Source organism: Cetorhinus maximus, chromosome 6 (genome assembly GCF_964194155.1).
Source record: "Cetorhinus maximus chromosome 6, sCetMax3.hap1.1, whole genome shotgun sequence".
Taxonomy (NCBI): domain Eukaryota; kingdom Metazoa; phylum Chordata; class Chondrichthyes; order Lamniformes; family Cetorhinidae; genus Cetorhinus; species Cetorhinus maximus.
In genome coordinates, this window is record NC_135884.1 from 152,908,413 (window position 1) to 152,926,552 (window position 18,140).

At 45.0% G+C, this 18,140-nt stretch overlaps 1 protein-coding gene across 3 annotated transcripts in view; it reads left to right on the plus strand.

The window, feature by feature from the left end:
- The window catches only part of LOC144682227 (cadherin-5-like), a 55,666-nt gene that overhangs the window by 22,989 nt on the left and 14,537 nt on the right, over positions 1-18,140 (plus strand). The window contains exons 2-7 of one of the 3 annotated variants that reach the window (XM_078544652.1): positions 3,079-3,258; positions 7,396-7,687; positions 8,534-8,653; positions 10,236-10,403; positions 13,351-13,532; positions 16,908-17,149. In XM_078544652.1, coding sequence (XP_078400778.1) covers positions 3,094-3,258; positions 7,396-7,687; positions 8,534-8,653; positions 10,236-10,403; positions 13,351-13,532; positions 16,908-17,149 — 1,169 coding nt within the window. In that variant the 5' untranslated portion in view covers positions 3,079-3,093. Of the gene's footprint in view, positions 1-3,059; positions 3,259-7,395; positions 7,688-8,533; positions 8,654-10,235; positions 10,404-13,350; positions 13,533-16,907; positions 17,150-18,140 lie in introns of all 3 variants that reach the window. The other 2 variants (XM_078544651.1, XM_078544650.1) reach the window with 2 other exon arrangements.

Consider the following 18,140-nt stretch of genomic DNA (forward strand, 5'->3'; position numbering starts at 1 on the left):
TCAGTTCCTTCGCCTCCGTCGCATCTGTTCTGATGATGCCACTTTCAAAAACAGTTCCTCTGACATGTCCTCCTTCTTCCTTAACCGAGGTTTTCCACCCACGGTCGTTGACAGGGCCCTCAACCGTGTCCGGCCCATCTCCCGCACATCCGCCCTCACACCTTCCTCTCCCTCCCAGAACCATGATCGGGTCCCCCTTGTCCTCACTTATCACCCCACCAGCCTCTGCATTCAAAGGATCATCCTCCGCCATTACCGCCAATTCCAGCATGATGCCACCACCAAACACATCTTCCCTTCACCCCACCTGGCAGCATTCCACAGGCAGCTCCAGATGTCTCAACAGCTCAGACAGCTCCAGCCATCTCTAGCTCAACAGCTATACAGCCATCTTTATATCAACAGCTATCCACAGTAACTCCAATATACCTTTTTTCCCATTCATCTCCATCCCATCATTCTCACACCCCTTTGAAACTCAAACCCTTCCAAATATAAGATCTTTCATGCATCCATCTCTCTTTGTTTTTGGGTCAATTAAAAATCATATCCCCACTACTATTTGCCTATGGACTCCTGCAAGACGTGAACATGTTTCTTGTGACCTCTGACACCCTTTTGATATTCAAACAAACTCTCAACTTATCTAAAAATGCAAATGTTAGATCTAACCTATTTTCTTGTGCCTCAAACTTAACACGCCTAACCTTTTCATGTTTCCAAACACCCAGATAGCCTGACTCCTATCAACCTCAATCTTGCCCAGATTAATTAAACCCCCATACACACATACACACACACACACACTGACACAGACTCCCAGTCAGCTCAGGCAGCTGAATGCAAGAGGCCATAAGTGTGATTCATTGTAGATTCATATGGTCTGTTTCCAAAGCTGTGTTTCATATCTAGTGCAGTACTGAGGGGGTGTGAGAAACACGTAAGAAACACGGGGAAGCATTTTCCCATCAGCAAGCAGGGGGGCGGGGTCCACTCGCCAACATGTAAAACGACAGGGGGTGACGTCAGGCAGGATGTCACCGCACATCATTTAGATATTCAGTTCAGAGGACACGCAGCAGAGTCAGCTGCACACCCGCCGACTGTCAAAGGCTTATTATTAAGGCCATTTAAAACCTAATTAACTCAGTTTAATGAGCTGCCCGTCCAACCTTAAGGTTGGCGGGGGGGGCAGGTGAAGAGCCCAGGCGGCCTTCGCATTTTCCATGAAACCTCATCCACGGGCGGGATGAGGTGTCACGAAGTGTTTTAAAATCTAATAAAGATTTATACATTTATTCTTAGACGTATCCTAGCTCATGTGATGGTGTCACATGAGGGGACGTGTTTTAAAAGTTTTAAAAAACCTTTGTTTAAAAGTTTAACACTGAGACAAATCTTCGTGCCTCAGGGAGATCTCCACTCCTCTTCAAGGTAGTGTCACAAAATTGTTTACATCCAGCCAAGAGGGCAGCTGAGACGTCAGTTTAATGTCTCATATGAAAAACAGTGTTCAGACAGTACAGCACTCCCTCAGTACTGCACTGGAGTATCAGCCTAGATCAAGTCTGGAGTGGGACTTGAACCCACAGCCTTTTGACTCAGGTATGGAAAGGCAACATACAAAATTATACTCCTGTGTACAAAAAAATCTTATATTCACTTATGTTCAGGGAATTTACTAGCCGTAAGGAAAGTATTTTGAAAGTTTTCTGAAGGACACTCGATGAATGAAATATTTTTCTCTAGTCACATACTATCCTGCTCAACAATAAATCCACACTGAAAACGTTTAAGGGACTGGATCCTGCACTGTGAACATCAACCCTTCACTTTGCTATCTCAGTGGAAAAAGATGGTGCTTTTTTTACCCAAATACACAAACAATTCCACTGGGAAGAAATGCCTGATAAGCAACGCAGCAGATATTTTCTCCTGTTAAATGACAGGAAGGGTGTGTTAGAGGAGCCTATTTAAAGTTCAGACCTGCTTTTAAGCTGCTGAATTCCACTAAAGCTCAGGCAGCTGAGTGCAAGAGGCCATAAGTGTGATTCATGGTGGATTCATACGGTCTGTTTCCAAAGCTGTGTTTTTTTAATATCCCAGTAGGAAGGAGAGAGGCGAATAAAGTCTAACAAAAGGTCCTGGCATTGATAACTTAATTAATCTGCATCGAAACATCCCAAAAGAATCAGAAGAAGGGGGATGAGGAGTTTCTTATTTTACACAGCAATGGTGAGTTGCTCTTTCAGAGAGCCAGCATGGACACAATGGGCCAAATGGCCTCCTTCTTTGCTGTAACCATTCTACGATTCTATTCTATGATTCCTTAATCAATATCACTCAAACAGATTGCCTGGTCATTATCTCATACCTGTTTGGGGTACCTTGCTGTGACGATTTGGTTGCTGCATTTTCTAATTTACAACAGTGACAACAGAAGTCTTTTGGAACCCCTGAAGTTGTGAAAGGCGCTACATAAATGTACCTTTTTTTTCAGTTACCCATACATATATTTCAGGGTACAATTAATGCAATGATCGTTGCCATTCGGCACAGATGGAAGCCATTCAGCCCATCGAGTCCATGCTGGCTCTATGTAGAGCAATCCAGCCAGCCCCATTCCCCTGTTCTACCCTCATACCCCTGTAAGTTTATTCCCCCCACCCAAGTACCTATCCAATTTCCTTTTCAAATCATTCATCATCTCTGCTTTCAACAAATTAGATGAGTTCTGTTATCTCGGAGGGTTGTGGGACTGAAGGGGGTTACAGAGGTGGGGGGGGGGGAGGGGAAGGAGGAGACCGTGGAGGAATTTGAAAACGAGGGTGAGAGTTTTAAAATCGAGACATTGCTGGACTGGGACTAATGGCAGTCAGTTAACGCAGGGGTGAGGGATAAATGGGATTTGGTATGAGTTAGGGTATGGGCAGCTGAGTTTTGGATGAGCTCAAGTTTACAGTGAGTGGAAGATGGGAGGTCATCCAGGAGAACATTGGAATAGTCATAATATGACCCAGACTCTGTGCCTGCTAAACCAACAGGATGAAATGAAATATGCTTTGCTTTGGGTTACAGGTCAGTGAGACCAACATGTCCAGAACAATGCTCCTCCTAATGCTGGTGAGCTACATTGTGAGTTGTTCAGCACAATCAGGGCGAGGCATGAAAGGCAACAGCAGTGGCCTTCAATCGGACTGGATCTGGAACCAGCTTACCTGCTGGGAGAGCAAATCAGAGCCTGTACAAATCGGACCGGTAAGATTGCTTAAAGTTTTCACATTCCCCTTCCTGTTTCTGAGCTTTAGCTGGCCTTACAGCAAAAATGTACGTGCTCTCTTACTGCCTGTAATCTGTATATTTTGCATGGAAAGAGGGGTGTATTTCCTTTACCCTTGGAGTGTGTATTCCACTTAAATTATTCAGCAGCAAGCTTTTGTGAGATTAAAAGTAAAGACGGTTATTTATTCTCAAGCAATTGCCCTAAATTAACAAATGACACACACACTCTCACACACACACACACACACACACACACAAAGGTTGGATACAGATAAAGATACTGCACTTTTACAGGTTACAGTTAACCCTAACCATAACCATAACCCTAACACTAATGGACGTTTCCTCTTGTGGGGGAATCTAGAACAAGGGGCCACTGTTTAAAAATAAAGTCACCCATTTAAGACAGAGATGAGTAGTTTGTTTTTCTCTCAGAGGGTTGTGAGTCTTTGGATCTCTCTTCCTCAAAAGGTAGTGGAAGCAGAGTCTTTGAATATTTTGAAGGCAGAGCTAGATAGATTCTTGATAGACAAATGGGTGAAAGTTATCGGGAGTAGGTGGGAATGTGGAGTTGAGGTTACGATCAGATCAGCCATGAACTTATTAAATGGCGGCGCAGGGCCAAAAGACCAAGTGGCCTACTCCAGCTCCTAATTCGTATATTTTTATGTTAATTCAGTCTCTGATTTACAATTTCTGGTCTCCCATGTGGCAGGCCTCTGGCTTTATTGAATTGGTTCAATGATTTAAAGTTGAAGTGGGGGTCTTGTAAAGTGAAGAGCTCAACAGCAAGTTGCGAGGTTTCTTGTAGTCAAATATCAAGGAGGTTGATTCTGGAACAGATTAAGTGCTTTGTCCACTTGATGACTTGCAGCTAGTTTCAGAGTCTGGTCCTCAGACTGGCTGGTGACTTTTGGATCTACTGGGTTTGCCTGCAAACAGCTCTTAGCTGTGTCACCATGTGGCTTTTCACAGGTTCATGTTCTTTTCCAACTAAGGTGGTCATGTTCATGTTGATTCCACATCCTATATTGTGGGTTAACACTTCTGAGGGCCAGTCAGTCTAGTTTGGATAGGGCAGGCCATTGTGAGACAATGGGAAGTTGATATTGGCCGTTGAATTTCAATCTTCATTTTGTCCAGTATGAAACGTGGATACAGGCAGTCTGGAAACTCCATAGTATTTAGATGTTGATCCATCCTTAAACAATGAGATGTGTGAATTCCACAAATGGCTGTGAGGTACCCTCACCTATGTCCTTACTTAATTAGGTGTTTGCTGGAGGCTTGATACTGTCAGTAATTCAAATGCTAAAAGTCACAGCCCATCTCAGCAGATTGTTTGTGTCCAATTTTTAAAAGTATTGACTGAAAGTTCATAATACGACATGTCTGCACTGGGTATGGTGCTAGTTTGAAGCCAGCAGCTACACATATATTGAGGGCTCCTCTCTCTCATCAATTCTGGTATCAGATATAGCCTATGAGTCAGAAGATTGTAGGTTCAAGTTTCACTCCAGAGTCTTGACCACACAATTCAGGTTGACAATCCTAGTGCAGTACTGAGGGCGCGCTGCACTATTGGAGGTGCTGTCTTTCAAATGGGACATTAAATGCCTTCCCTCTTAGGTGGATGTAAAAGATTTCATGACTACTATTTGAAGAAGAGCAGGGAAGTTGACCACTGAGTCCTGGGCCAATACCTATCCCTCACCCAATTTAGCTGGGACAGATCATCTGGCCATTATTCAGTTGCTGTTTTGGGGATCTTGCTGTGTACAAATTGGCTGCAACATTTTTTACATTACAACTGCAACGACACATCAAATAAATACTTCGCTAGCTGTAAAGGGCTTTGGCGCACCGTCAGGTTATGAAAGGTACTATATAAATTCCAGCCTCTCTCAACATAGACGCACTGACATCATAAATGAGGTCCAAACTCACAGCATGGGAACCCATGGATAGAAATCCCTATGTCACCCTTTGTCCTCTAGCTGGTAGTTCTGGATGTCGTTGAGCCTCCTGTTCAGGAAGAGGTTTTCTCAGAATATCGGTGTAATGCCAAACAGTATTACTGGGACACTGAGTCACAAGCCTTGGTAAATGACTGTGGGACCTGAAAGCAGCGGGAAGGCATTACGACATCTGGCTTTACTGTGATGGGGGTCTCAGGATCCAACAATTTTACTGGAGGGTCCGAGTCCCAAGGACTGAGTTGGTGGGAGGGTTTTGGTGGGGTGGGAGGGTACGGGTTGAGCAACATTCCAGGAACACGGAACTTCTATAATAAACATGGTGAAGCCCTGGGATCTGGGGATAAGAATTTGGAGCAATGTTGGAGTGGGGGGGCCAATGTTGGAGTGTTACAGACAGGACGGTAGTGGGGTACAGTCAGTTCAAACAACACCGATTTTCACTTACCACCTCTCCATAAACAGAATGGGTTTTGATTTAGTTTGTTTTAATGAATAAGTGGTGGCATATTTTTTTCCCAACCCCTCGGTTTTGGTATGTTCCGATTTTACTATTAATCCACAGCAAACTCGAGTTAGGATTAACTCAGGAGGTTTGTTTCACTCATTCATCCAAAACCCGTGAAAGGATTGACCGCAAATTCCCACTCCACATTCACACAGTAAATGGGGGATAGCGAAGAGGAGGTTTGTAGTACAAGGACCACGGGAAAACTGAAAATTGGTTCATTTGATGTCCAGAGACCCGTGGTCAGAGTCTCATGAGGAATTCTTTCACGTAGGCGTTTACAGTTCAGCTGGCCGGAGAGCGGTGTTGTATGATCCGCTTTTCAGGTGGTGTGGATGTCGCAAGGTGAAGTAGGCATGTAGAGATTGAATCTGTTCTGCAGGCAAAGGTGCAACCTCTTCCAGGAAAGTCAGACTAAATGGATCGGTTGCCGGATGCTTTGAGTTTTCTAGGGTATCTCCGTTATAGGCTCTGTTGTTGGGTTCCTGTTGCCTGAACAGAGCCAGCTTCTATGTGGCTTTCACGGGGTGTGACATTCCAGAAACTGAGAAGAGAACGCTTTTGTTCTGGAGAAAAAGTCCAGGATAAAAATTAAAAATAGCAACAAGGATAAAGCTTTTAAATATGTGCAGTGTGGGCTTCCTTTTTCGTGCCAGAAGAACCCAGCAACGGTGCCTATAGTGGAGATACCCTATAAACCTCAAACTTGATAGTGAGCAGGATCTCAAGGGGAAAATAAAGACTTTTATTTAAACAGCACTTTTCACATGTCTCAAAGCACTTTACAGCCAATGAAATACTTTTTGAAGTGTAGTCACTGATGTAACAAAGGAAATGCAACAGCCAATTTACACACAGCAAGCTCCCACAAAAAGCAACGTGATAATGGCCAGAAAATTTATTTTTTTGTGATGTTGGTTGAAGGATAAATATTGGCCAGGACACCAGGGGTAACTCCCCTGCTACTCTTTGAAATCGTGCCATGGGATCTTTTACATCTACCCTAGCAGGTGCCTCAGTTTGACATCTCATCTGAAAGATGGCACCTCCAGCAGTCAGTGTTCCCTCAGTACTGCACTGGAGTGTCAGCCCTGGAGTGCAACTTGAACCTGGAATCCTGAAGTTTCAGAAGCAAGAGTGCTGACAATGAAGGCATGGCTGGCACAGAAAGAGGAAACTACACAACACTGAAATTGATTTGTACGCCAATGACAGACGCAGCTTCATAAAAAAAAAATGGAGTGGAGGACTAAATCTCGGAGTAGGCAGACTTTATCCTCTTCCTAGAGGAATACAGATTCATTGTACAGATGGACCTTTCAGCCCATTGTACCTGTGTTGGCTCTTTGTTCGAGCAATGAAACTAATCACCTTGTATCCACACTGCCCTTAACGTTACTCCCCATGGAGGAATTTGAAAACAAGGATGAGAATTTTAACATCGCATCACGCTGGATTGAGAGCTTTCAGTGAACACGGGGGCAGTGGGGGTGGGGGTGATGATGTGTGAGTGGGATTTGGTGGGTGGGCAGGGATTTCCCAGCGCCAAATGTTGAATCTCACAGCTGGAGAAAAGAACTGTGGCTATGCAAATATTTAACGGTGAAATATGTCTATTGTCCTTTCCAGATAAACTCAATGTGGCACAAGAAGGGAGTAACTAAATATGAGTTACGCGGTGAGGGGGTGGGAACTATTTTTAAGGTGGACGCGGACAATGGAAATATCGGTGTCTACAGGCCATTGGACCGAGAGAAGAAGGCTCGGTATAACCTAGAAGGACTTGTGATTGACATAAAGACTAGGAAACAAATGGGTCCTTCAACCAACTTTAGCGTTCAGGTACTGGACCTGAATGACAATGCACCCATATTTACAAAAGACCCATTCAATGGAACTGTTCCTGAGATGTCTGACAGAGGTAAGGACAAGGCAATTTGAGCCAATGGGGTCAAAGAGGGTTAGATGTACTGCAAAGCTCCCCCGCCCCTACGCTGTCCCCATCAAACACTCCCAGGACAGGTACAGCACGGGGTTAGATACAGAGTAAAACACCCCCTACACTGTCCCCATCAAACACTCCCAGGACAGGTACAGCCCGGGGTTAGATATAGAGTAAAGCTCCCCCTACACTGTCCCCATCAAACACTCCCTGAACAGGTCCAGGATGGGATTCAATATGAATACCTACTACTAAAGCTCGCTCACAGATCCCAGTGTCCCCCCAACCCCCCTCTGAACATGCGAATTGCCCCCTCCCCGCTACTGTCTGGGAGTGGAGTATTTCTGCTAGGGTTAGCAGGTCCTACTCCACCACTTTACCTTTAAGGCAAAGTGGCCCCCACAGAATTTCAAACGGTTAGCGTTTAGCATTAATAGGAATTAGTTATTTTTGATGTTTGTGCTGTAATATTGGCCTTTGTTTCAGCCTCACCGCGCACAGACGGAGTAACAATAAAACCAAGTTGGGGGACAACAGGCGACTCTCTCTGGGTTTGAGGGCAAGTAACGGGCTGATGTTGCCTGGGATACCAAGGGACAGATGCTTCACATCTTTCCTGTGACATTCCTGTGCAGTCTGAGGCATGTTTTAACCTCCTTCACCTGAATGGTTTAGCCTTTCCACCAAAAGTGGAGGCGAGAGGAATATCGCACAAAAGCCCCGGGTATTAATATTCGTTAATATTGCGGACAGAGTGGGATTTGAATGCCCCACATGATAACTTGTCTGTTATTTTCACCCCCCCCTCCATTGCCCCCACCTCAGGGACGTCCATTCTCACCGTGAGTGCTCATGACCCTGATGACCCCACCGTGGGCAAGCACACTAACGTAACCTACAAGCTGCTGAACAACCTGGAGGATTTCTACATTGGGCAGGAAACAGGTAAGCAGAGTTCATCCTCTACTCCAACCTCACCCCGCCCAAGCTGTCGGGATGAAATAAGCCTTCTTTCCAAGCGCGAGACGGTGGGGGAGTGGGGGAGGGGGTGGGATTTTACGGCCCCTCCCGCCGGTGGGATTTACCGATGCCGCCCGAAATCAATGCGGCTTCCAGACCCTCCCCCGCTGCGAAGGGGGCTATGAAACTCCGGCCAGGCTCCCAAGCAGGTCAGCAGCCAGTGTGTACACCCAGGCCAGTTTGGATTGGAGTAACGAAGAGGCAACGTTCTAGCAAAGAGCAATCAACATTCTGCTCAAAAAAACCACAATTTCTCCCTCACTTTCTCAGCCTCTCATTCCGTTTTCTTTTTTTTTTTTTGGCTTGGCTGTTTTTATTTTCTGCCTTTTAGATGAGACGTTAAACCGAGAACCCACCTCACCTCACCTCTCGGGTGGGTAGAAAAGATCCCACAGGCTCTATTTCGAAGAAGGGCAGGAGAATTCTCCCCAATGTCCTCGGGTCAAATGTTTAAACTCTCAGCAAGCACCTATAAAGAAAATGACCTGATCATTTACCCCATTGTGATTTGTTGGGCATTACTGTGCACAAATTGGTTACTGAGTCACTGATTCTTGAGACTCAAAGTTTGAATGGCCTGAATCAAAGACCCTGATGGGAATGCCACCCTTAGCATGTGAGAATGCCACAGAGAGCATACCCTCTGACTTTCCACCCTTCCTCTCACTGTCAGTTACAGCCTAGCTCAGATCCATAAGGTGGTGGTGGGCTATAGTTCACCTGGGGAGTCCAAGTTGCCATGGCAACATGCACCTTTAGATGTTTGCTGTGGTCTGGAGTTATGAGCAGTGATGGGAGAGGTTCCAACATTATTTCCATCACATGGATGACCAGGAATCTCTCCCACTCTTACTGTCTGCCATTGGTGTGTGTTGGAAGGATTTGCAGGTTGACGCTGCATTATGTCCTTGGCCACCAAGCCCTGGGGAGGAACTCAAACCCAGAGATTCTGAATCAGAGGCAGGGATGCTACCCACTGTGCCAGGAGACTGCTCAGGTCCATATAATCATACAATAATAATCAATAACAGGACATCAATGAGACAGCAATAACGCATTAATGACGCTATGCTCACATTGAATCTCGCTCCTGGGGTTTGAGCACTTAATCCAGGCTGGCACTCCCAGTGCAGGACAGAGGGAGTGCTGCCCTGTTCAAGGCGCTGTCTTTCAGATTAGGCACCAAATTGATGCTCTGTCTACCCTCGCAGGGTAGGATGTTTAAGATCTCAGGGTCACTGTTTTGAAACAGAGCAGAGGAGCTCTCCACAGTGCCCTGGCCTCTCAACCAACCTTACTGAAATGGAATATCTGTGGGGCTTTGTTGTGTGTAACAGTCACTGCACTTTAACCTGACACATTTCATGGGACATTTCGCAGAGATATGAGAAGGACAGGACATCGTTGCAAGTCCTGATTTCTTTACAGAGTTTGCCTGTGTTATAAAACTCACAGTAGTCGAAAAGGGCACGATTAATTGAAAATGTTATTCTTCTCATTTTCCTAGGACTCCTACGAGTTAAGAACCCTAACCTGGACAGGGAGAGGAAAAAAGTCTATCAAATCATTGTCCAAGCTAAGGACATGGGCCTTGATCCAGGAGGAATGAGCTCAACTGCTACTGTGTACATCTCTCTGACTGATATCAATGACAACGCACCCTACTTCCCACACAGTAAGATCCCTTCACACTTACTGGTGACTAACACATGGACATAAAAACAGGAGTAAACCATTGAAGACCTTGTGCCCAGTCTGCCATTCAATTTGATCTGTATCGCAAGCCCATTTGCACGCTTTAATTACTAAATCCTGACATCTTAACCCAACAAAAATATATCGATCTCAGTCTTGAAATATACAATTGACCCCCTCCACCCAAAGTAATGCAGGAAGAGAACTGTAGATTTCAACTGTCCTTTGTGTGAAAAATTGGATTCCTCATTTTCCACCTAAATGGTCTTCCTCCAATCTTAGGAAGATATAGATGTGTTTATGGGGAAGCTAGATAAGCACATGAGGGGAGAAAAGGATAGAAGGATATACCATGACAATCTTTGACCTGGAAACAGTACAGCAAGGAAACTGTAATTTCTTAAAAATGTCTGTGGAATCTCTCATTGTTTTTAAAAATGTGTGAAAAGGGCTTTTAATAATTTGCATCAACTGTAAAGGGATCAATTGAAATCCTCTTGTATAATAAGAAATATTGGTCCCTGCCACCTGGAAAACCTTGACCTGGAAGCAGTACCAACAGGAAGCAAGTTAAGACCAGAAGCTGAATGGCTGGCAGACATAAAGGAGAGCTGCAGATACAAAGGAGAGCTGGAGGCAGAAGGCAGTCAGAACAGATGCAGAGACAAAGAAGTACTGAGCAGGACACAGTTATCAAACTATTGGTGTGTTTAGGACTAAGCTGAGCTCTCTACAAAAGAAATCAGTGTTCTCTTTGGCAATAAAAAGGATAATAGAATTTCAGAAGCTCTTAGGGAAGCGATGTACAAGAAAACTAAAAGGGACTGAATCCAAAAAGTGGTGTGAATAGCTGAGGCATGCTAAACAGCTGACTGTTTCCACAGGGATTGTAACAACACTGATAGGCTGAGGTGAAGTAGAGTGGAAAGAGGCTTGTGTAAAACATTAGCGCAAACACAGAGCAACTGAGCGGAAAGGACTGTTTCAGCTCTGCAGGCTTGATGTTATTCTATGTCCCCACCTTCTTGAGTGGAGAAAATTGACAAGATGTAAAAAGTCCTGCTGAAAGCTAGAATTTTGTTACCAACGGGTTCAGATAGCCAAAGGTCTTTATTTCGCTCAACACCTCCCTTTCTAATTGTATGTTCTTCGCGCTCTTCCCCTCCACCTCCAGTCAAACCCAAATATGGACGTATAGGCCGGGGTTTCCCTGCCCCATCGAGGGTGAGGCTGTGCCCCAGCCAGAAGCCCACTCACTTGTGGCTGGACCGGGTGGGCAGATGCAGAAAATCTCGCCCATAACGTTTAGTTGCTCCTAACAGTATCAATTATAACTGTGAATTTTCTTGGTATAATTCGCCATTCTGCTTAACTGTATCAATGCTGCAAAATGTATCTTAAGCTACCATAATATCAGGTATATAGCTCACAACTTAATTTAAGGGTTATAAACACAAAGGAATGTAAGTGATGGAAGCAAGTTATATTGCACCCATCTAGCCTGCTCCACCATTCAGCAAGATAATGACCAATCTTCTTGAACTCCACCTTCCCGCCTTATCCCCCATATCCTTTGATTCACTCGGTGTTCACAAACATGTCAATCTTGGCCTTGAATATAACCAACAACCGAAATCCACAGACCTCTGAGGGTGGAGAATTCCAAAGATTCACAAACCCCTGAGTGAAGGAATTTCCCTTCATCTCAGTCGCTGAGCGGCCTTTCCCTTATCCTGAGATTATGACCTCTGGTTCTGGACACTCCGGCCGGAGGAAACAGCCTCTCAGCGTTCCATCCTGTCAAATGCTCGAGGAACGTTTTACGTTTCGATGGGCAGAGTTTTCCGCTCGTGGGGCAGGCACACGCCCGGCCCAAAACAAGCATGAAGTGATGCACAATGACATCAGGCAAGCGTCCCAACATCCATCGTCGCGCACTCATGCAGGGTTGGCGGGCAGGTGAAAAGGCCGAGCGGCCTTTGGATGTTTTAGGAAACCTCATCCACGGGCAGGATGAGGTTTCCAACAGCAATTGAAAATTAAATTAAAATTTTAACATTTCATTCATAACATGTCCCTGCTCATGTGACTCTGTCACATGAGCAGGGACATGTTATGAATGAAATGTTAAAATTTTAATTTAATTTTCAATTGCTGTTGGAAACCTCATGTTCCATGACGGTGTTCCCATGTGTCTTTTTTAACATTTTAAAATTCTCTATTTTTTCACTTTTTAAATCTTCAGCTCTCTAAGGTAGCGTTGTAGCATAGGGAGCTTTCATTGCACACAATTCCGCGCATGCGCCAATTTACAGGCTCACCCTCCTCCTACCCTGATCCAGGCAACGCTGAGCGCCGCAGTGCGCCTTTCACACTGGGCGGACCTTAATTGGCCCCCCAGCATTGCAATCATGCTCGGGACCCGATCACGGGTGGTAGTCGCTTCTCTGCGGCTGCTCCCTCTCACCCCCGCCAAGCCCGCCCGACGAGGGCAAAAATCCTGGCCAATGAGATCACATTTCATTCTTCCAAACTCTGGAGAATCTAGACTCAATCTTTCTGGTTCTCTCTCCATGTATGAGCACCATGACTACCTGTTGAGGGATTCCCGTACCAAATTAACCAGCTTTGAGAAGAGAGATGAAATAGGTCTTCAGTGGTCAAGCACAAAACGTGATGCCAATTATCATTGGCAAATCCAACAAATCCTGGAAGGCTAAGGGTGAGATGGGGTTGATGTGAAGTGCACTGTGAAGGTGCGTAGGTTGCATGCACAGCAAATTCTGGAGTTTTGCAACTCAGGAAATATCGCTTATTCCTGTGAACTGCTGGCCAATTTGCACATTATTAATGTCATGTGTCAACATACTGTTATTTTTCCAGGAAGCCCCCACCCCATATGAATGTGAATTTCATTAAATCTGCAGGTCAGTACAACTATTCTGTATCAGAGGCTGCCAGGATTGGAGCTACGATAGGGCGAGTGAAAGCAGAGGACCTGGACGAAGGAGAGAATGCGAAAATATTGTACACAATTGTCAGTCCCAACAGTTTGTTTCGTATTAAAACAGATCCACGCACACAAGAGGGTCTTATAACAATAAAGGAGGTAAATTGACATATAGCTGAACTTTGTATTCTTTCACAGGATGTGGGCTTCGCTGGCTAGGCCACCATTAATTGCCCATCCTTAATTGCCCTTGAGAAGGTGGTTGCGAGCTGCCTTCTTGAACCGCTGCAGTCCACAAGCTGTTAGGGAGGGAGTTCCAGGATTTTGACCCAGCAACAGTGAAGGAACGGCGATATATTTCCAAGTCAGGGTGGTGAGTGACTTGGAGGGGAACTTCCAGGTGACGGTGTTCCCATGTGTCTGCTACCCTTATCCTCCTAGGTGATAGGGATCACAGGTTTGGAAGGTGCTGTTGAAGGTGTAATGATAATGTCACTGGATTAGTAATCCAGAGGCCAAGGCCTCTGGGCTCTGGGCCCACAGGTTCAAATCCCATCGTGGCAGCTGGTGGAATTAATTAATTTTAAAAACATCTGGAATTAAAGTCTAGTTACAGTAATAATGACCATTAAGCTATCAACAATTGTTATAAGAACACACTTGGTTCACTAATGCTAATTTAGGGAAGGAAATCTGCCATCCTTACTTGGTCTGTCCTATATGTGACTCCAGGCCCACAGCAATGTGGTTGCCTCTTAACTGCCTTCTGAAAAGGTCTAGCAAGCCACTCAGTTCAAGGGAAATTAGGGATGGGCAACAAATGCTGGCCTTGCCAGCAATACCCACATCCCATGAAAGAATTTTGAAAAAGGCTTGGAGAGTTGCTGCAGTGTATTTTTTTTTAATTATTCATTTTATGGGATGTGGGCTTCGCTGGCTGGGCCAACGTTTATTGCCTATCCCCGATTACCCTCGAGAAGGTGGTGGTGAGCTGCTTTCTTCAACCGCTGCAGTCCCTGTGATTTAGGTACACCCACAGTGCTGTTAGGGAGGGAATTCCAGGATTTTGACCCAGCGACAATGAAGGAGCAGTGATATATTTCCAAGTCAGAATGGTGAGTACCTTGGAGGAGCATGACACCAAAATATCAATTAAACAGATGTTCATCCTCAGATTCCTCGTCCCTGTCAGACTCCCTGCCCACAACCTATTGTTGATGTACACTGGCTTCATCTGTCCCTTGGTCAAATATGCAGTTCACATAAGATACCCTGGTTTACACATGCACACACCGCCCAGATTGAAAGGATACGGAAACACACACTGAGATTGATCTTAGGCACTCTGTACCAGACGAATGACAATGCCCATCATGTCACAAAGCTCGAAACTCTACCCAACAGAGAAGTTAATATTTGCACTAAGCTCAGAAAATCCCTTACGCGATCTACCAAATTTCAGAACTGATTACCACCACCACACACAGAGCAATCAAGGCACCTCAGAACATCGACTAAATTCGCCCGCATAAGATGCAGGATGGAAAGGTATTAATGTAGCCCCAAAGTTTACATGGTTCAGGTCCTGATGAAGTTCTTAAATGATGAAATCTATATGTAGTTCAGTGTCTGTAATGTGGAAATGGAGTATTGGTTTGTAATTTTAATATAACACTAATTCAACATTCCTTCTTTTAATATCCTGTTCTCCATTCCCCTCTTTACTTCTGAATTTGTTTGTCTATTTTTGATACTAAATGACTGTTACATGTTACTATGTTTTTAACCTGATTACTTAGGCTATATGTGAATTTTTTAATATAAGTTTCACTACAATTCAACATTTTGCTTGCGAATGCGTTTAACATAGAAACATAGAAACTAGGAACAGGAGTAGGCCATTCGGCCCTTCGAGCCTGCTCCGCCATACATTATGATCATGGCTGATCATCCAACTCAATAGCCTGCTCCCGCTTTCTCCCCATACCCTTTGATCCCTTTCACCCCAAGAGCTATATCTAACTCCTTCTTGAAAACATACAATGTTTTGGTCTCAACCACTTTCGGTGGTAACGAATTCCACAGGCTCACCGCTCTCTGGGTGAAGAAATTTCTCCTCATCACAGTCCTAAATGGTCTACCCCGTATCCTCAGACTGTGACCCCTGGTTCTGGACTCCCCCACCATTGGGAACATCCTTCCTGCATCTACCCTGTCTAGTCCTGTTAGAATTTTATAGGTTTCTATGAGATCCCCCCTCATTCTTCTGAACTCCAGCGAATATAATCCTAATTGACTCAATCTCTCCTCATATGTCAGTCCCACCATCCCAGGAATCAGTCGGGTAAACCTTTGCTGCGCTCCCTCTATAGCAAGTACATCCTTCCTCAGATAAGGAGACCAAAACTGCACACAATATTCCAGGTGTGGTCTCACCAAGGCCCTGTACAATTGCAGCAAGACATCCCTGTTCCTGTACTCGAATCCTCTGGCTATGAAGGCCAACATACCATTTGCCTTCTTTACCGCCTGCTGCACCTGCATGCTTACCTTCAGCGACTGGTGTACAAGGACACCCAGGTCTCGTTGCACATTCCCCTCTCTCAATTTATAGCCATTCAGATAATAATCTGCCTTCCTGTTTTTGCTACCAAAATGGATAACCTCACATTTATCCACATTATACTGCATCTGCCATGCATTTGCCCACTCACTCAGCTTGTCCAAATCACACTGAAGCATCTCTGCATCCTCCTCACAGCTCACCCTCCCACCCAGCTTTGTGTCATCTGCAAATTTGAAGATATTACATTTAATCCCCTCATCTAAGTCATTCATATATATTTTGAATAACTGGGGTCCCAGCACCGATCCCTGTGGTACCCCACTAGTCACTGCCTACCATTCGGAAAAAGACCCGTTTATTCCTACTCGTTGTTTCCTGTCTGCCAACCAGTTTTCTATCCATCTCAATACACTACCCCCAATCCCATGCGCTTTAATTTTACACGTTTCTTGAACAAAATACGATTATTATTACACACACTGCTGTCACTGTGCGTCGGTGGTGGAGGGAGTGAATGAGGAAGGTGGTGGATGAGGTGCCAATCAAGCGGGCTGCTTTGTCCTGGATGATGTTCTTGAGTGTTGTTGGAGCTGCACTCATCCAGGCCTGGGAATGTTTGGTGGGATAGTGTAGAGGAAGCTTTACTGTGCGTTTCACCTGTACCATTGATGTCCTGAGATGTTTGATATCAACATTGGGTACAAAAAGCACGAGAGACCCTTCCATTTCGCATCATTAACATTCCTCTCATCTGAATTTCCCCTCAGCCCACAAAAAAAGAAACGTGTCCCCAATTCTCTTCTTTTACACCCTTGTCTGACGTGTGTCTCCCTCTGGCCTGGAGAACTTCCATGCCATCTGCATTAGCATTTTGAATTGTTCCTCATCTTCTGAGTTTGCTTCTACCGACTGGTAAACCAGTGCTGCAATTTATTCCGCTAGTCACTCTCTGCTTTATATTCTATCAGCCCCTGGACTTTGAGCTGCAGCGATTGCACCGGCTCGAAGTGGAAGCAGAGAATCCCACACTCGTGAAGGGGCGGAAGTACAAGACCAAGACGGTCATCATATTTGACGTACTAGATGTGGATGAGCCTCCATTGTTCAGCCGAGACCACTACACCTTTCGTGTCTCCGAGAACCTTCCCGCTGGCACATCGGTGGGGACGGTTTTGGCAAAGGACCCTGACCAGACAAAAAATAAAATCGGGTAAGAGCTCAAATGTAATCAATCCACATGGATACACACGGAAAGTAAATTAAACGGAAATAAAATCAAACTGCGGATGCTGGAAATCTGAAATGAAAACAGAGAATTCTGGAATTAGTCAGCAGCACTCTCACAACCCCCCCGAGCCCCTCGATTAGATTCCAGTCTGTAACTCACTCCCGGGTATCTGTTATTCTATATATAAACCCCCCTGAACCCCTCGATTAGATTCCAGTCTGTAACTCACTCCCGGGTATCTGTTATTCTATATATAAACTCCCCCCCGCACCCCTCGATTAGATTCCAGTCTGTAACTCACTCCCGGGTATCTGTTATTCTATACATAAACCACCCTGAACCCCTCGATTAGATTCCAGTCTGTAACTCACTCCCGGGTATCTGTTATTCTATACATAAACCACCCTGAACCCCTCGATTAGATTCCAGTCTGTAACTCACTCCCGGGTATCTGTTATTCTATATATAAACCCCCCCGATCCCCTCGATTAGAATCCAGTCTGTAACTCACTCCCGGGTATCTGTTATTCTATATATAAAACCCCCGAACCCCTCCATTAGAATCCAGTCTGTAACTCACTCCCGGGTATCTGTTATTCTATATATAAACCCCGCCGAACCCCTCGATTAGAATCCAGTCTGTAATTCACTCCCGGGTATCTGTTATTCTATATATAAACCCCCCCGAACCCCTCGATTAGATTCCAGTCTGTAACTCAATCCCGGGTATCTGTTATTCTATATATAAACCCCCCCGAACCCCTCGATTAGATTCCAGTCTGTACCTCACTCCAAGGTATCTGTTATTCTATATATAAACCACCCCGAACCCCTCGATTAGATTCCAGTCTGTAACTCGCTCCCGGGTATCTGTTATTCTATATATAAACCCCCCCCGAACCCCTCGATTAGATTCCAATCTGTAACTCACTCCCGGGTATCTGTTATTCTATATATAAACCACCCCGAACCC